We start from the raw sequence: 18,419 nt of genomic DNA on the forward strand, positions 1-18,419 counted from the left end.
CCAAGATGGCTGCGTCCATAACACGGCGCTTATGGCCTTTGCTGGCAAGCCGAGGACTCTGGTCCCGAGGAAGCTGCGCCTGCAACCCAAAGAGAAATTTCGCTACGGAGAGGCAGGAACGGAACCTCTTGTATGAGCACGCGCGCGAGGGGTACAGCGCTCTCCCTCAGCTGGACATGGAGCAGCTCTGCGCATGCCCGGAGGAGGCCGCGCGTGCTTTGGAGCTCCGCAAGGGGGAACTACGGCCGGCTGACCTACCCGCCATCGTGAGTGCGCTTGCGCGGGCGGGTAGAAGCGCTTTGCCGATTGGCTGTTCGTTTTAAGGAAGAAATCTAATTGCGAGATGCTTTTAGAGAAGCTGCGGGCTTGTTTCAGGAATTTCCGTTCTTTCCCAAGTTTTTAACAAATTTTTGCGCTGGGCCATTAAACACTAAGTGCTAACGCACTCTCATTATCACTACCATCGAGTCGACTTCGACTCATAGCGACCTTGCACAGGATTTCCGAGGCTGTAGATCTCTACGGGAGCAGAAAGCCTCATTTTATTCACCTTACGCTCTGTAATACAAAATATTCTTTTCACCCGTATGTATCTTGTATATTTCACAACACAACATTTCATATTTAAAGGTGCTTAGCAGGGCACTTTTGTTGATGTTGTTGCTAAGTGCTGTGTACAAGTCTACTAGATACCAGTGCCCTCTATGTGCCATGCCAGATCTTATGTCAGGCTTATCCCAAGGCCATAAAACACAAAGGGGAGTGAGGGAGTGAATGAGAAGGTTCTGGGGACTCATGCCTTGGGGGAGTGAAAGGTAAGAGTTTTGCACCTGCTCTATGGCAAGCAGGCAGTTTAAAAACTCAACTATGAATGCTCATTGGTGTTGCAGGTGAGGGGTTGAATAAGAACAGTGAAACAGTCAGTATTTATACAAGGGTGTTAAGCCAGGGATTATCAGAGCTCTAAAGCCTCCTGGGGAGTCCTGGTGTGGCGCTATGGGTTAATGCGTCTGACTGCAAAGTCGTTTGAACTGCAAGGTTGGTGGTTCAAGCTTCACCAGATGCTCCTTGGAAACCCTATATAGGGTTGCTGTGGGTTGCAGTTGACTAGATGACACTTAACAACAAAGCCTCCTGGTGTGTAGGAGAAGCACTGAACCTTGTCAAGGTCAGTTTGCACTGCAAGGTGGGCAGTTCGAACTCACCAGCTGCTCCTCAGAAAGCCTATACAGGTTGCTATGAGTTGGAATCAATTTGATGACATCTAACAACAGACCCGCCTGACAGAGCCTGGTGACCCTGGGATTGGTTGTTGAACTGCTAACAGCAACATCTGCAATTCAAGTCCATTGGCAGCTCTACGGGAGAATGATGAGGCCATCTGCTCCTGTAAAGATTTAGCATCTCAGACACTGTAGGGAGCAGTTCCACTCTGTATAGGGTTTCTGAGAAGCGGCTAGTGGGTCCGAACCACAGATCTTATAGTTGTCAGTCAAGTTCTTATCCTACAGTGCCACACCAGGACTCCTCTTAACTGCCAAACCCAGCCTTAACATCACACCCACCATGAATAATAAAGACTGGAATCACTCTAGAAATGCCAAAGTCGCCTCCCAGGAATGCAGACAGAGGGCAACCTAATGACTCCATACTTGTACTTGGACCTTCCACTGAGTCCCTTAGCTGGTCCTGGTCACATGAGTCAAAGTGACCGTAAGGGAAACTGGAAAATGCCTCTCTACTCCAGGCAGCCATGCGCCCAGCTAACCCTCAGGGAGCTCTGGCCCTAAGGGAAGAGGAGTAGGGCTACTGGGGGACAGTGAGGGGTCTCCACCCCGCCCCACCACAGGCCCAGCTGCCAGCGAGAAGGAACAGTGGCTGCCTCACCATCTTCCCTTTCATTTGCTCCCCCAGATTTCAACATGGCAGGAACTCAGGCAGCTGCAGGAACAGATCCGGAGCTTGGAGGAGGAGAAGGGGGCCGTGGCTGAGGCAGTGCGAGCCATGCTGGTAAGCAGGGCTGGGGGGTACCGGAAACCCAATCTGAGGAGTGTGAACCTCATGGTCATTGGCCTGTGGTCCTAGGGTTTCTTAGTCCAGCTCCCCAGCCCAGGTTCTCACCCTGACCTCACTCTCCTGTCATGGCTGCATGGTACCGCATTACCTCCCATGGAAAGACAGAGCCATGGGACTTCTTAGGCTGGAGTGCCTTTTCTAGGACCAAACAGACCTTTCCTGACACGTCCCATGCTCACTCCCATACCAGTTATTAGCAAGGGGAATGAGGGTTCCACTTAGGCTAGCCGAGGCCCAACCTTCCCGGCACCACAGGCAAGGATAAACGATCTTGGATTAGTCACCTGACAGCATGTGCCACAGAGAGTGTAGAAGTCATCACCAAATCACAGCGAACACTTGAGAGCCACCGCTGTGTGCCACAAAAACCACACAGTTCTCATGTTTCCTAACCCCCATTAGTCCTCTCCACAACTCTGAGACCTAATTGTACAGCGATGGAAACTGAGGCCCTAAGAAGTGACAGTTTGCCTGAGTCAGGCAGGTGAATTTGCTCTTAGGCATATGGGTGGCGCTCAGGCCTTACCCACTAGTCCTATCTCCTAGGACCTCCTGTGTGTCTGGCCCTGACTCCATGCTTCAGGGGGATGCACTAAACAAAAGCTTTCACTTCCAGTGAGCACCAGCTCATCTCCTCAGAGAAACCACTGGGAGGGCCTGTTGTCACCGCTGGTTTGCAAATGGGGAGCCCAAGGCGCAGAGAGAGAACAGATATGTCCAGGGGCACATAGCTGGCAGATGCCCAACATTTTTACCCAGGGCCGCCTGCTTCCTTCATCTGCTTAGGTTGCAGAAATTTCAACATGACCAAGGCCCTTGGCTGCAGGACACTAAATACACCATCACAGATTCCCTCTCTGAGCCTCCATTTCCTCATCTATAAAATGGGAGTCCCATTGCTACCAACGTCATAGAGTGGGTTGAGAGGAAATATGATCACATGATCACATGGGGCCTGGCTGGGAGGCAGTCCTTCAAACACGGTGTGATTACGGCTCTGTCATCTTGCCTCCTCCCAGCTGTACACAGAGGGAAACTAAGCCACAGAGTGGAGACCTTGTTTGACATTTCCCCCCTGACATTTCCCCCCCCCCCATCCTGACATCGCCCTGCCCCCGCCTCCCGCCACCTCTACTTCACCAACCCCATCACTGCCTCTTTCTTTTCTACCAGGATACCCAAGACAAGAATCAACTGCAGCAGGTATTAGAAGGACCAGGGGGGCTTGAAGTCCTGGGAGAGGAGGAGGGAGCCTGCAGGGAGGATACCGTATCCGTCCTGAATCCTTAGATGTGACAGAAAACATAACTCAAAGCAGATTTCCGGGATTAAAAAGATGAGAGAAACTTTATAGATTCATGAAAGCAAAAACCGATTTCAGGTGCAGCTGGATCTAGGTCCTGTCTCCATGTCTTGGTTCTCCTGTCTCCAGGTGCAGCTGGATCTAGGTCCTGTCTCCATGTCTTGGTTCTCCTGTCTCCAGGTGCAGCTGGATCTAGGTCCTGTCTCCATGTCTTGGTTCTGTTTTTTGTTTTGTTTTGTTTTTGGTTCTGTTTTCCTCTTGTTCCTAGACCAGCTTTCTCCCTTTAGGGGTCTGGGGAAGGCAGCACAGCTTAGAGAGGGAGGGGGAATCAGCTCCAAAGTCCCAGGGCTGATTCTCATTGGTTAGGCTTGGATCACAGACTATCTCTGGAGCCAATCACCATGCCAGGAATGCTCCAGTTGTCCAGACCTGAGCCACACCCCCGCGGGGTGGTGAGGAAATGCAGGGTGATAGGCCATTGGAAAGGAGACCTGGTGGCGCAGTGGGTTAAGCATTGGGCTGCTAACTGCAAGATTGGCAGTTCAAACTTACCAGCCAATCCTCAAGAAAAACCAGGTTGACTATTCCCATGAAAACCCTAGGGAGCATTTTACTCTGTCCTTTAGGGTCTCCATGAGTGGGTGGGTGGGCAATGAATGTTCACCATAGAGGTTCTGTCTGCAGGCTGAGGGACACCCCCCTCCCTCACCTCCTGGGCTGACCCCGCTTGCCCTACCTCCAGGACCCCCAGTATCAGGGTCTGCTGGCACGTGGCCGGGAGATCCGGAAGCAGCTTATCCCCATGTACCCCAGGGAGACCAAGCTGAAGGAACAGTTCTATCTGCGGGCACTGCGGCTGCCCAACCAGACCCACCCCGAAGTGGTAAGTGCAGAGCACTACCGTGGGGAGGCCACCTGATGCCACCGCCCCCTGACACCCACTGTCTCCCTCCAGCCTGTCGGGGACGAAAGCCAGGCCCGAGTGCTCCATGTTGTCGGAGACAAGCCAGGTGGGCCACATCCCAGGGCCTGGGAGCTGACGAGCTCAGTGACCCCAGGCTGAGGTGGGGTGGGCTGGGGGTCTTCTGGGGTCTACAGCTGTGGCCTGGTCTTGCAGGCGGTGACACTGTCTTCTTGCCCCTCTGGGCTCTCAGTGTTTTCTTCTTCCTTTTCTCTCCTCCCTTCATTCGGGTTTCTTGCCCTGTCACCCTTCTGGGGTATTTGCGTCTGCGTTCATTCATTTCCATCCTTCTTCTCGTGGGCTCTTTCTTCCTGCTGAGGTTGCATCTCTCTTTCTGCTTCCCTCGCTCTTCCTCTTCATGTTTCTCTCACGTTCCCTCTCTCTCTTCCTGTCCTGTCATTCATCTTGCTCTTCCCTTCTTTCTCACGCCACCTCTGTGTCTCTGGCTCTCTCTCCAGCTCTTCCTCCCCCCACCCCTCTTTTCTTTTCCTCTGTCCTTTTCTCAGCTTCTTTCTTTGATCTCTGTCTCTCCAGTCTTCTTTCTGTCTGTCTCTATTCCTGGCCTTAACCATTGCTTTAATAAGCAAATAGATAAATATTTGATGTTGTTTTCAGTACAAGTTACACGGTGAATTAGGTTCCCATTTAGCACTCAACTGCTTTTTCCCACATCCAGCTTTTTCTTTCCAACCCCGGGGTCACCTGGAAATTGGTGAGAAGCTGAACATCATCCGTCAAAAGTGAGTCCCTCTCCCGCCCTCTCAGCCCAGCCATCCCCACCCCAACAGCTGGCAGCCAGCTTCTGCCTCAGGCTCAGCACACAGGGCATGGAACTGCCGGGACCACACCCTGGCATGAATGTTTGATGCCCCAGCTCTGCCTAGCAGCTGGCCCTCTACCCCTGCATGTGGAGTCCCCCTCCCCATACCAACCCAGCCCACATGCACCCACCTGTCTCCCTGTCTGTCTCCTAGGCGCCTGTCCCATGTGTCCGGCCACCGTTCCTATTACCTGCGAGGGGCCGGGGCCCTCCTGCAACACGGCCTGGTTAACTTCACCCTCAGCAAACTCATCCAGCGGGTATGGAGCAGGAGGAGAGGGCTGTGGGGAGCGGGGTGACCTGCTCCAGGAGTTCTGTGTTCGTTAGGTGGTGGTTGTTAAGTGTCATCGAGTTGGTTTCGACTCCCAGGGACTCTGTGTAGGATTTCCAAGGAGTGGTTGGTGGGCTTGAACTGCTGATGTTGGGGTGAGCGGTCCATTGTTTGTTATAGACACATTTAATTCTTGTTACCACCTTACAAGGTGGGTACCATCGTTACCTTCACCTTAGAGATGGGGACATTGAGGGGAGAGGGGAGGGAACAAGGCCAAAGCCACTCAGTGAGTGTATGCAGCTGACCCCCAAAGCCCAAGCCTCACCATAGCACCACGCTGCTTGTCTGCAGTGTGAAGGGGTGGTTGGGATCTGTTGCAGCCACTGAACTGAGCAGGAAGGGCAGTGGGGCAGTGTCCGCAGGGGCTGACTGCAGGGAACATCTTGGGCCAGTGTGAGGTGGGCACACATTCCTCAAGGGCACTGAGGAGCCATGGAAGTTCTTAGGCAGAGGAGGGACATGGTCTGGTTAGTGCTTAAGTCCACCTGCAGCTGCCCTTTGTGAGGTGAGTTGAGTGGAGGCGCTGGAGCTGAGGAAACCTTGGGGTTCAGCAGAAAGGGCTCAGTGACAGGGACACCGGGGCCCTGGGCCCAGCTCCACATGTACTGCTCTGGCCTTCCTCACTGCTCTTCATGGGGGTGGCTGGAATGTGCTCCGCAGTGAACGCTTTTTAGGCCTGAGTCTGCTCCTCACCCCGGCCTCTCCCCTCCCCAGGGCTTCACCCCCATGACGGTACCAGACCTTCTCCGCGGAGCTGTGTTTGTGAGTGAGGCCCAGCTACGTGTCAGCCCTTATTGGGGAGGGCCCTGGAATGGGTGGCCCTGGCTAGGCACTGGGTGGAGGGTCATCATTAGTCTTCTTGGGAATCCGTGGGGGGTTATGACTGTAAACAGGCCAGGGTGTCTGCCCTCTGACCCCCGTGGCCCGGCCTCCTTCCCCAGGAAGGCTGTGGAATGTCACTGAATGCCAGCCCATCCCAAATTTACAGCATCGACCCTTCCCGCTTCCAAGACCTGCACCTTGCGGGGACAGCGGAGGTTGGGCTTGCAGGTGAGCTCTGCTTGGGGGATAAGGACACTTCCTGCGTCCTCTTCCCAGCAGGAGGATTATGAATGGACAGTGGGGAGCCTTCTGGGGGCTGGGGCTGTTTCAGCACGTAGAGGTGTGAGTCGTCCCCTGCAGAACAGTCCTGTGCCCATCCAGCTGAGTAGCCTGCCGTGGGGACAGAATTCCTAATTTTCACAAAGGTTTCCTCTCTGGGTTCATGGTGACCCAGCTGACCCTGTTCCGCCCCCTTCTCCTCCCAGGTTACTTCATGGACCACACCGTGGCCTTCAAGGACCTACCAGTCAGGTGACATCCAGTTTTTTTGGACCTTCTCCCCACCTGTGACGTTCACTCTGCCCGTCCTGACCCAGCCTTACCTGCTCCCCTCCCCCAGGATGGTTTGTTCCAGCACCTGCTACCGGGCGGAGACAGACACAGGGAAGGAGCCATGGGGGCTGTATCGAGTGCACCACTTCACCAAGGTCGGCGTCACCCAGGCCTGGGGAGGCCGGGGTCACCCCAACAGCCTACAGTGTTCCTGACCCCTGTGCTCCCTACCCTGTCCCAGGTGGAGATGTTTGGGGTGACAGGCCCGGGGCTAGAACAGAGCTCACAGCTGCTGGAGGAGTTCCTGTCCCTGCAGATGGAGATCTTGACAGAGCTGGGCTTGCACTTCCGGTGTGGAGAGGAGCGGCTGGGGGGGTGGGATGTGACTATGTACTGCCTGGTTAGCCCTTCTATCCAGCATGAACCTCATCGCCACCCTCTTCCTCTTTGCCCCCTTTTTCCTGTGTTAGAATTATGGGGTTAATGACTGTTACAAATCCAAAAACACAAGCCCATGCAGGTTAGGACTTCCTAATGTTGGGGACCTAGGCCCTTCATTCCCTCTTATTGCCCCTCCTCTAGGGCACTGCTTCATCTGCATGGTGGGGAAAGGGAGACACACGTCCCTTTAAGGGAACAGCCAGACCTTGTCAGCCCTGCTCTCTGACCCTAACAGTCATATGTAGTTTTCAGAGTGACAGTGAGATGGTCTTTTTCTGTGTGACCCATTACAAAAGACAGGGTGCTACCTCAGGAGGTGGAGTCCTGGTGTGGCACTGCGGGTTAATACGCAGGACTGCAAGGTTGGTTTGAACCACAAGGTCAGCGGTTCAAGCTCACCAGCCACTCCTTAGAAACCCCATATAGGGTTGCTATGAGTCGGAGCCAACTTGACCACACTTAACAACAACTACACTACAGGAGGTGGGAATGCTGCATAGGATAAACACTGGACTGCAAGCCACAGGTAGTGGTTCAAGCCCACCAGCCGCTCCCTGGGATGAAAATGAGGCTTTCTACTCCTGAAAAGATTTACAGACTCAGAAATCCTTTACAAATTCGATGTGAGTTAGAACCGACTCAACACACTTAACAACAACAAATAACAATTATAAGAGGTGATGAATTCCATGAGCTCGGGCCAGTGACCTGCAGTGGACTTCATCTCAGTGATTAGAAGCAATGTGTGGTGTACTGTGACAAGGTATATAAGCATTTATACCTTGGCGGTAGTTTGGGCGCAGTACTGTGTGCAGGGAAGGCAAATGAGCTCTAGTTTGTTTATTTCAGTAAGAACAACACACTGCTAAACCTCAAGGTTGGAGGTTCAAACCCATCAATCTCTTCTCGGAAACCCTACACAGGGTAGGAACCAACTTGAAGGCACTTAACAACTATGATGAAAACAGTTTAATGTAATGTGCTAGCTGATAATCCTGGGATATGGCGCTCTATTTGAGACGTGGTGTTAGTCTCTGTTAATAATGGCTGGGCACTTAAAGTAGCTACATCTAGATTGACCTCAGTAAGTGGAAGTCCATGTTACTGGACCCAGGCACAACCCTGTAATGGTCATTGTTTTTCATGATCCCATTTGTCAATGACAGGAGTGTCTAGGAAAATAGGATGCCAGGCATCCACAAAACAGATCGTCCTAGCCATTCATTTACTCAACTAGTGCTCTGCTGAGATTATTAGTAAGCATTCGCAGTTGGGAGCCCTAGTGGCACTGTAGGGTAAGCACTGAACTGCCTACTGCAAGGTCGGCAGTTCAAACCTGCCAGCCACCCCACAGGAGAACGATGAGGCTGTGTGCTCCTGTAAAGACCAACGGCCTTGGAAAGTCTGTGCAGGGTCACTATGAGCTGGGAGCAACTCCACGGCACATAACAACAACAACAACAGTCATATCCTGGTGTGGTGCTGTAGGATAAGCACTGGACTGCTAACACAGGGTCAGCTGTTGAAGCCTTATACAGGGTCGCTGTGAGTTGGAAGCAACTCGAGGGCACGTAACCACAGCGGCATTATAGAGGTGGGAATGGACCACGTGAAGAGCCGCTGGACTCTGCCACCTAACCTACCTGTCCCCTTCCTCCTCTTCCTTGTCTCGCCTGCTCTGTCCCAACCTCCTGTCTGCCACTATCATGTGTTCCTCCTCATTTACTTCCTTTTGGTTTTTTTGTTGTATTTTTACCCTCCTCTTCTTCAGCACGTCCATTCCTGCTTCCTCCCCCCTCTACTGCCCCCTCCCCCACTGGCCATCACTGAGCTTCTCTCCTTGGCCATAGGGTCCTGGACATGCCCACCCAGGAACTGGGCCTCCCCGCCTACCGGAAATATGACATTGAGGCCTGGATGCCCGGCCGAGGCTGCTATGGAGAGGTGAGCCCCACCCCAGGGGGACACGGCAGCAGAGAGGATAGGGTGGCCCCACTAAACACCTCCCCCTGCCCTCCAGGTCACTAGTGCGTCCAACTGCACAGACTTCCAGAGCCGTCGCCTCCACATCATGTTTCAGACGGAGAAGGCCACGACGCTGCAGTTTGCCCATACGGTGAGGGTCTGCACCCCACCCCTGTCCCACCCCAGACCTACTCCTCAGCCTGGTCCTGAATGTCTGTCCCTTCCCCCAGGTGAATGCCACAGCCTGTGCTGTCCCTCGGCTCCTCATCGCTCTCCTGGAGAGCTATCAGCAAAAGGTGAGATGCCAAAGCACTCCCCCACTGCCACGGGCAGGGGGGCGCCCCTGTACTGGACCAGTGTTCTCAGGACTGCTCTGCCCTCAGGATGGCTCGGTCCTCGTGCCCCCTGCCCTCCAGCCCTACCTTGGCACCGATCAGATCACGGCCCCTGCCCACGTGCCTCTCCGCTACATTGGCCCCAACCAGCCCCGGACACCCAACTCTTCAAGCAGCCTGCCTTGAGCTGAGAAGCCGTCCGTGTCTCCAGTGCAGTTGTCACAGCCGGAGAACCTTAGACCTGTTCTGCTGACTCTTGTACTCCAACCTGAGGCATTCAGTGGTTCTGTGGTCCTGGGGGCCTCCGACCTACACTAAAGTGGGTTGTCTGGGGATGGGAGGAGAGAAGGCCTGCTCTCCCTCCTCCCTCCCTTCCTCCCTCCCTCTGGCTCCAGCAGTGCTGAGCAGAAAGCCCCCAATAAATGGTCAAGACAAAAGGCTTTATGAACTGTGGGCGAGGGAGATGCCATCAGTGGGGCTATGGCTATAAGCCTGTCTCAAAGTGTCCAGTAGCCCCCAGGGGACATCAAGGTGATGCGGGGGCTGCCAGGCGGACCTGAGAGAATGCCAAAGCCTCTCCCCTCCTTTGGGACGGGCCAGGGCAGCCAATCTTTAATGGTTCCTTTGCTCTGAAACTGCCCTCAGCTCCTCTCTCAAAGTCAGTGAGGCCCAGACTCGCACTTCTAGGCATCCCCATCTCAGTCACTGGAACCATCTTCCCAGCTGACCACAGCCCTCCACCTTCTCTTCTCTTCCCTCACACGCACATCCCTTCCATCAGCAAGTCCCGGATGTACCACCTTCCGTATAGTTCTAGAATCTTCCCCTCTGTCTCCTTCATGCCCCTTGCTCCAGTCCTGTTCACTGTTATTTCCCATCTGAATCATGACAGCAGCCTCCTCACCACCTCTCCCATCATGCCTGAGTCTCCGCACGCCCCTCTCCACTCAGTGCCCTCCCATGGCTGCATCTTACTAGGTGAGGTAAGAGCGGTCATCCTGGTAGATGTCATGTGCTCCTTGCCTTCCTCTAACCCATCTCATGTGTCACTGTTCAGTCCCAACCTCCTGAGCTGCTCTAACATTCCCAGCTCCTCCTTGACCTGAGCCTTTGCACTTGTTGATCCTCCCACCTGATGACTCTTCCCCAGATCCTGTGTGACTGGTTCCATATGATCCATCAGACCTTAGGCCACATTTCACTTCCATGAACATTTCCCTGACCAAAGTCAAAAGTCGCATCCACCTATCTGGCTTCAATTTCGTGTTCTGCAGTCATTTCTTCCAGCGGATCATATATTGGAGTCCCATCTGTCTTCCCCTACTCAAAGGTCACCTCCAAGAGTGAAGAGATGTTCATTTAAAGCTGTAGTCCCAGAATCCGGGTGCGGGCTTGGCATACAGTAGATGCTTAATAAAAATTACTGGAGGCAAGAGCATGCTGGGAATGGTGCCATTCTCAATGTCCTAAGCACTATACACACGTTCACTTAGTTAATCCTCACTGTCCAATTCTGGGAGAGGTGGTCATCGGCTCATTTCTCTGGTATGGGAAAATTTTTGACATGTTTTATTATGTGAGAGGGATTCAAAAAGTTCGTGGTAAAATAGTTTAAAAATATTACGGAATTTTCCCACAAACTTTTTAAAGCCCTTTGAACCACACAGTCAGCAGTTCAAACTCACCAGCCACCTCTTGTAAACCCTAGACAAGGTATTTATGATTCGGAACTGACTTGACAGCACTAAACAAATAGCTTCACAATTTTTTCTTTTTTTTAAAAAAAGGTGCCATTGTTGTTTCCATGATAGAATAGTTGCTTTCCATGCTCAAGACCTGGGTTCAGTTCCCAGCAAATGCAACTCATGTGCAGAAGCTTGTAACTGGTACTATACTCTTTTCAGCAGAACTGAGGAAAGAACTGGTGACTTCTCAAAATCAGCCAATGAAAAGCTTCTAGAGCCCAAAGGATCAAGGGAACGGTGCAAGAAGGGCAACATTTTGCCCCATTGTGTTTGGGTCAGTGTGAGTTGGGGACAAGGGGACTAAAAAATATATTTTTTTTGTTAAGTGCAGTCAAGTCAGTTCTGTGGCATACAGCTTAAGTAGCTGTCCCAGGTAGTGGGGCATCTGGGACCCTGCCAGATCTCAGCCTCTGAGGAACTAGGTTTGTGAGGCCCACTTTCCAGATGAGAAAACGTGCCAGAAGGAGGAGCTGCCTGGGGGGTGGGGGGTGGGGGTGTTAGGTGGCTGTGCTAAATTGGAGTCTGGAACAGCCTAGGTTGCCCCTGTTGAATCCATCAGACCCCATTTTTCTGGGAAGAGAAGCTCCCACCTTCTAGCTGTTGCTCAAGCCCTTGAGGGAGAGGTTGGGGCGGGGAGGGAAGGGGGCAGGACATGGGCCTCCATGAATAATTGAGGGTCTCCAGCAAGCTGACCGCCCTGCAGCTGTCACCCTGCCAGAGGCAGGGAGGGGGCAGCAGTGACGTCACTTCCTGCCCCGGGGGCCACAGCGCGGGTTATAAGGAGCTGCCCTCCCCGGGTCACATAGCTCGGAGGACCCCAATTCAGACGCCCATCATGCAGCGCCGCCGTGGACCCGCCTCTGTGCTCCAGCTGCTGCCTCCGCTGCTGGCAATGCTCGGGGTGTCGGGTGAGCGACCAAACCCCGGAGGGGCCTTGTCAGGGCTGGGGAGGATGTGGCCAGCACAGGGCAGAGGGACTAGTGTCCGCATGAAGCTACCTTCCAGGTGGGGTGGTGCACCTGTATGGAGGTGGGCTGGGATCAGCAGCAGGGATGCTGAACCCAGCCCCCATCTCTGCCTCCTTCCTCTGCAGTTCTGACAGCTCCCCTGGCCCCTAGACCCTCCAAGGAGGAGGTGAGAAGTCTATGGACCCCTTCCCCACCCCCCTGCCCAACCTCCTTCATGACCCTCATCTCCCCATCTCCCCCTCCTAACTGCCCTCATTTCATCCCCATCTTCTTTCTTCTCCACATCTGTTCTGACCTTCCAGGTGACCCGCTGTCTGGCAGAGGTGGTCACAGAGGTGCTGACCCTGGGCCAGCCCCAGAGAGGACCTTGCATGGCTCTCCTCCACAAAGGTAAGGAGACCCCAGACCGTTTCCAGAACCCTAGCCTGCCCAGCCTTGCTCCTGTAACCACATGCAAGTGAGGGCTGCCTAGGATACCCCTCTCATCCCCAAAAGCCCCCAATGGGCTGGCTGGCCTGGCTTAGTGTTCCAGCCCCACCCTTGAGACTCACTACAAAAGTACAAGGTGAGGTCCAAGAATGTCCACCCCCGCTGCCAGCGCCTAACCCGCTCCCCCAGCTCTGGGCAGTCCCCCATGGGAGCTCAGGCAGGTGCTAGAATTCTGTTAAGTCTCAGTCTCCTGACTTGATGCACAGAGCTTTCTCTTTCCACCAGAGATGTGTGAGAAAGAACCCTACCACTGTGTCCCCACTGAAGAGAAAGGACTGCTGGGTGGGGACTTCAAGAAGCAGCAGGCTGGGAAGACAAGGCCCAATCAGGAGGTGAGGGACAATGAAGAGGAGGGAGCAGAGAGGACACACCGGTCTGAGGTCCAGGAACAGGCTGTTCATGAGCGGCTGCACAGCCTGCTCCACCAGGAAGATGAGGAGGAAGAGGAAGAGAAGAAGAGGGGGCCCACTGAGGTCTTGGAGGACATGTGGAAGCACCATTTCGAGAATGGTGCGGGCTCCCAGAAGCGGGTGGCAGAGAAGGCCAGCGACGAGGAGACAGCCCAGTTTGAGGCAGAGGAGAAGGGTGTGCAGCTGCTAGGCAGGGACCGTAGCCTGTGGCAGGGAGCCAAGAGAGGTGAAGGGGGGAGGCATGAAGATTCGCTGCTGCACCACCACTACCCCCAGCCAGAAGCCGAGCCCAAGGAAGAGGCTTCCAAGAGGGAGGTGAGTGGAGGAGGGAAGGCAGCAGTCAACGCAATGGGGGAGTGGGGTCCAGCAGATGGTCAGTAGAGTGCCAACCAAACAGTATTAGCGTTGGGCCATGAACAGCAAGATCCATCAGGAATGAATCAGACTAACCAAGACTGCTACCTGAGGTGGGGGTGGGGGTGGTTATGTGCCGTGGACTCGGTTCTGACTCATAGCGACCCTGTACAGGGTTTCCGAGGCTATAAATCTTTACGGACCAGAAAGCCTCATCTTTCTCCCACGGAACAGCTGGTAGTTTCGAACTGCTGGTAGCAATATCCAAATGAGGCCTCTACTTATCCGAGATGGCTACACAGATTACAGTAAGCAAGATGGTACAAAAGCACCCGAGTTAGTCACCAATGGTATAGTCCATTATGAGCAAGCTGGCTGCCATGAACAGTGGCCACCATGCCTGGTTCACATAGACACCGTGTTTGCTGGGTCAGGGAAAAGACGATATATCAATCATGATACTGGTGCCAACAACCAGAATAGCCATCATCACAAATAAATCACGTTGGGCACCTCTGCTAATTCTGCCCACTGCTGTTGGCTATGGAAGTCTACGTAGACTTCCCTACTGAGTCACACTGGCCAACATAACTCTCCCAGGGTTAGGGCAACCAAAATGGCTATCATGACTTGATGACTTAGAATGACGACTGCTGACTGCCCTTGTCAGAACTAACATGGCCTACACCACATTCATGAGCAACCCTTGAGGCGGCCTGCTTTTGAAGGTGGGTGCAGACCAGCCCATTTTTGATCCTACCAGGTACAACTGGAGCACATGAGAGATGAGCTGGAGAAAGCAACAGAGATGCTGGGGGAGAAACTCAGGAAGGAGGGCTGACCCCTGACCTCATGCCCTCTTTCTTCCCAACACACCCTCATGGCTTAGGACTGTTGATCCCTGGAACCCCTCCTCACCTGGCACCCCAACTCCACTCCCCAGCCTGGCAGGAGCAGACAAAAGGGTTACCTTGGAACCAGGCATGAGGGAACAACTCTGAATTGGGTAGGGAGGGGGGCTGGCTCTGTCCTGACTACCCCCTAAAACACCAACACCCACCGAATCCACTCTGCCCCCTCTGAGCGAATAAAGCACAATGAAAACCAGCCCGGTTTACTGTGCAGCATTTGACTTTCGAGGGATGGCGTCACAGGAATAAACTCAAGAACAGGTGGTCAGAACCAGGGATTGTATTAAATCTATTACATTAACAAACATTTTAGAAAGGGTCATCAGGAAGTGCATTTGAGGCTGGGGTGGGAGGTGGCTGGTCTTGGCTCCGGCCACTGTGGACCACGATGTCATCATATTCATCCTGGAGACAGAAGGGAAACAGGCAGAGGGACTCAGCTGCTGCCTTGCCCATGGCCAGATCCTTCCACTCCCACCCTAAGGACTGGGCCTTTCCTTGAAGCCCAAATGCCCTTGCTCCTAGTTCTCAGGCCACTGTTCTCAAGACAATTTCTTGCGATGCCGAGTTCTTGCCGATGCCGAGTTCTTGCACCGGGCTCACTTAGTTGTATTCTGGTTACTGCCCGTGTCTCAACAACGTCTACTGTCTGAAGTCTCTCTCCTCCACTGCGCAATGCCTTGTGTTGCTCCAGGTAGGAGCTCTGCTGCCCGCGTTCCCCGACTCAGCCTCTCCTTGTTGCTGGCTAAGGTCTTGCTCCACCACGGTTAGTTTTCAGATGCCCACTGCTCAGGGTCTTCTTTCCACAGCCTGAGTTCTCCGACTCTTGTTCCCCACACCATTCCCCGTGCTACTGCCCACCACCCAGGTGGAACCACGGTCTTTCCCCCGCCTCTGGCATGTCCTTCCCAGACAGACAGCTGTCCAGTATCACTGGCACTGCCCTCTACGTCTCTCGTCATAGCAGCCAGGGCTGGGCTATGCACTTCTTCCCACCTTCTGGATTTTCCCTGTCCCACCCACCAAACCCCCGACAGGACCACCCAGCCTTTCCCGAGAACTCACGCCCTCATCCCCGCTGTCACTACTGTTGCTGCTGCTGCTCCTACAGGGGCCAGGCCTGTCATCCTCGTCCTCAGGCTCCGGGGCTCCGTGGGCGCGGAGGAGGCGGGCAAGTAGGGGGTTGGACCGGAGTGTGGCACTGCCCAATGGAGTGCGACCGCCATACATGCGGGTGGCAGGGTCTGCACCCCCTTTTAGAAGAAGCTCCAACACGTCAGCTGCTTGTGCCTCCACGGCCAAGTGCAAGGGGCTCCGGCCACAGGTGGGCTCCTGGCAGGGGGTGCCAGAGAGAGAGAGAGGTCAGAGGGCAGGTGGATGGGGCATGAGCCCTTCCCTGGATTTCCTCCCGAGCTTCACAGCTGGTAATGAATCCCTCAATCTGTAAAACGTCCTAGGCCAGGTGAGCCAGCAGGGGCCATGTAGGGCTGGGGAGCCGGGAACGGTGGCCTCCTCTACACCCTCATCTGGGGCAGCTCACCACTTTGTTGAGGTCAGCTCCGGCCTCCTGGAGCAGCCGTACCATCTCGGCATCTTTGTGGATGATGGCCACATGGAGTGGGGTGTGCCCTGTGGACAGATTGACAAGTGTCAGCCAATGGTAGTGAAGAGCCTCGGCCCCAAATGCCATGATCCTGGATTTGGGTCCTACAGCCTGGAGGGTGACCCAGTGTGGGGTCTGGCACTAGAATTTCTGGGTATGCCAGAGAGGCACCTGGGTCTCAGACGTCCAAGTCTTTGATGACTTGGGGGCAGGTCTCAAGGTCTGGGTTGTGAGGCATCCAGGGACTCTTGAGTTGAAAGTCTGGTTTGGGGCAGACTGAGAAGTTGATCCCTGAACTCTAGATCTTGGGCCTGAGTCTCAGGTCTTAGTGACAAAAGACCTGGGTCCTGAACTCCTGGCTCCTGAGTAGCCTGGGGACAGGATGGGCCCAAACACTGGGTGCCAGGCGATTTCAGTCCATTTGTGGAGGGGCCTGGTCCCCGACAGCTGGGCTTGTAGGTGAGGGACCTGAGACTCAAATGCCAGGGCTGCCGGCAGACCCGTTGTTTGCCCCCAGGTGGCCTGCTGCCGAGGACTGTCCCTGAATCCTAACACCCATCTCTGGGGGGCCTGGGATGCCAGAGTCTCGGAGAAGACTTGGGATTCCTCAGGCCTGGACAGGCTAAGGCGTAGAGATGGAGGCAGGTGTCTTGGTCGGGTGATGCCTTGCGAGTAGGTAGTCTGGATCCCAACAACTGGATTCGGGTAATTCTGAGTGACAGGCCTGGGTGCCTACTTGTCTGGGGCCTCCAGATGGGGGTCCTGGTCCCACACGTCTACATCTCAATGCCCTGGGGTCCCCAGAGCCTAGGTTTTCTCTCCTAAGTGGCTGGGTCTTGCGATCAGGCTGCTGTGTCCAGAGCCCCGTGCTCTGGAGTCCTTTCCAATCACTGAGGACCCTCACCCTCGTAGTTTTCAGCTTCTAGCTGCAGCTTCCAGTCCTCCTGACTCTCTTCCTCTTCCTTCTCCAAGTCGGGATTGGGGTATAAGGCAACGGGGGCATGGTCGACGTCAGGGGTGTGATCGGGACCCTGGGCATGGTAGGTGTCGGGGGCTCCCCTGGGGCGCTGAGGCCGAGGTTGCAGCAGTGCCCGTGCACAGGCGTGCGCCCCCATGCGGCAGGCCAGGTGCAGCGCTGTGTGGCCCCCACGTTCTGCCACCCGCACCCCAGCGCCCGCTCTGTACAACTTCTCCACTGTGGATGCCTCCCCCAGGATGGCTGCCAGATGCAGGGCTGTCTGCAGGAACAGAGGGCAAGGGAGGGTTAGGGATCACATGGCGAAGCCCGGTTCCCCAGCCTACACCAGCCCCTGGTGGCTCACCTGGCCCAGGTCATTCTGCAGGTCCAGGTACTCAGTCCCGGCTGTGAAGCTTAGGAGGAAATCCAGGAAGGGCTCGTGCTGGTGAATCACCGCCAAATGCAGCGCCCTGAGAACAAAGGCAGGGGCAGAGGGGGCACTTACTGGGTGCTAGGCATTGTGACCACAGTTCTGAAACAGCTGTTTAGGTATCTGGGAGGGTCAGAGACCAGAGATCACTCTGCAGCGTGCATTAAGAAGGGTTACGGAGTGACATGCTACAGAGGTCTCCCGACCACGGCAATGGAGGAGTGGTTCTCAAAACAGTCGTTCTCAAAACACTGGACATTAGGCAGTAAATGAGTGATATCTGAGATGGAAAGCAAACTTGGTAAGCCCTGTGATGGAACACTTACTATCTATCTTGAGAGACTTTCCAAACGACAGGTCATTGAAGAAGGAGAGCTCAGGCAGAGTATCTGGTTGAAGAGATAGAGCTGAGCATCTGCAAACTACTCCCCAGTAACTCAACGGCAGCCCAGAGCAAAACTCAACAACACAGTATTTATTTGTTGTTGTTGTTGTTGTTAAATGCCATTGAGTCGATTCCGACTCATAGCGATCCTGTATAGCGTTTTCGAGGAGAGGCTGATGGGTTTGAACCATCAACCCTATGGTTCAAACCAACTTTGTGGCCCAGTGCCTTATATACTACAGTACCACAATATTTATTGTTGTAGTTCCTGATAAATGCCTTTGAGTCGATTCTGACTCATAGCAACTCTACATAGGGTCTCGGAGGAGTGGCTGGTTTGTTTGAACCAACCACTAATCTTGCAGTATTTATAAGAATACAAAAATACCAAGCATGTAACAAAGAAAAATTCACAAAGTCTGGCATCCAAACAAAGATTACCAGGCATACAAAGAAGCAAGAATAATCAATCAACAGACCAGAATAATACAGATGTTACAAGGCAAAAACCTTAAAATTTATTATAAGTCTATTCCATATATTTGGAGCTCTGGTAG

At 53.9% G+C, this 18,419-nt stretch overlaps 3 protein-coding genes across 3 annotated transcripts in view; 2 read left to right on the plus strand and 1 right to left on the minus strand.

Moving 5' to 3' along the window:
- Positions 1 to 5: 5 nt before the first annotated feature.
- SARS2 (seryl-tRNA synthetase 2, mitochondrial) lies at positions 6 to 9,795 on the plus strand. Its single transcript, XM_006871536.1, has 16 exons — positions 6 to 266; positions 1,915 to 2,010; positions 3,250 to 3,279; positions 4,122 to 4,262; positions 4,335 to 4,389; positions 5,017 to 5,080; positions 5,315 to 5,420; positions 6,209 to 6,256; positions 6,436 to 6,544; positions 6,802 to 6,847; positions 6,936 to 7,023; positions 7,110 to 7,219; positions 9,160 to 9,253; positions 9,330 to 9,425; positions 9,505 to 9,570; positions 9,658 to 9,795. Exons 1-16 carry the CDS (start codon positions 6 to 8, stop codon positions 9,793 to 9,795), a joined length of 1,548 nt encoding a protein of 515 aa, XP_006871598.1.
- Positions 9,796 to 12,189: 2,394 nt separating this feature from the next.
- On the plus strand, positions 12,190 to 14,416 carry LOC102825293. The gene is made up of 5 exons (XM_006871537.1): positions 12,190 to 12,262; positions 12,448 to 12,488; positions 12,625 to 12,712; positions 13,037 to 13,560; positions 14,339 to 14,416. The coding sequence occupies exons 1-5, from the start codon at positions 12,190 to 12,192 to the stop codon at positions 14,414 to 14,416; spliced, it is 804 nt and encodes a 267-aa protein (XP_006871599.1).
- A 379-nt stretch (positions 14,417 to 14,795) lies between these two features.
- Positions 14,796 to 18,419, minus strand: part of NFKBIB (nuclear factor of kappa light polypeptide gene enhancer in B-cells inhibitor, beta) — an 11,109-nt gene continuing 7,485 nt past the window's right edge. Inside the window, exons 2-6 of the mRNA XM_006871538.1 lie at positions 17,412 to 17,517; positions 16,994 to 17,327; positions 16,027 to 16,115; positions 15,552 to 15,818; positions 14,796 to 14,891 (exon numbers count right to left, since the gene is read on the minus strand). Coding sequence (XP_006871600.1) covers positions 14,796 to 14,891; positions 15,552 to 15,818; positions 16,027 to 16,115; positions 16,994 to 17,327; positions 17,412 to 17,517 — 892 coding nt within the window. The remainder of the gene's footprint in view (positions 14,892 to 15,551; positions 15,819 to 16,026; positions 16,116 to 16,993; positions 17,328 to 17,411; positions 17,518 to 18,419) is intronic.

Source organism: Chrysochloris asiatica, unplaced genomic scaffold (genome assembly GCF_000296735.1).
Source record: "Chrysochloris asiatica unplaced genomic scaffold, ChrAsi1.0 scaffold00168, whole genome shotgun sequence".
In the NCBI taxonomy this organism is placed as follows: domain Eukaryota; kingdom Metazoa; phylum Chordata; class Mammalia; order Afrosoricida; family Chrysochloridae; genus Chrysochloris; species Chrysochloris asiatica.

Coding starts and splice junctions, on each gene's coding strand:
- LOC102825293 (XM_006871537.1), top strand. CDS start 12,190: ATGCAGCGCCGCCGTGGACCCGCCTCTGTGCTCCAGCTGCTGCCTCCG. Junction 12,263..12,447: donor GGCAATGCTCGGGGTGTCGG/GTGAGCGACCAA, acceptor CTTCCTCTGCAG/TTCTGACAGCTCCCCTGGCC. Junction 13,561..14,338: donor GTGGAGGAGGGAAGGCAGCA/GTCAACGCAATG, acceptor TGATCCTACCAG/GTACAACTGGAGCACATGAG.
- SARS2 (XM_006871536.1), top strand. CDS start 6: ATGGCTGCGTCCATAACACGGCGCTTATGGCCTTTGCTGGCAAGCCGA. Junction 5,421..6,208: donor TCAGCAAACTCATCCAGCGG/GTATGGAGCAGG, acceptor TCCCCTCCCCAG/GGCTTCACCCCCATGACGGT. Junction 9,426..9,504: donor CGCTGCAGTTTGCCCATACG/GTGAGGGTCTGC, acceptor CCCTTCCCCCAG/GTGAATGCCACAGCCTGTGC.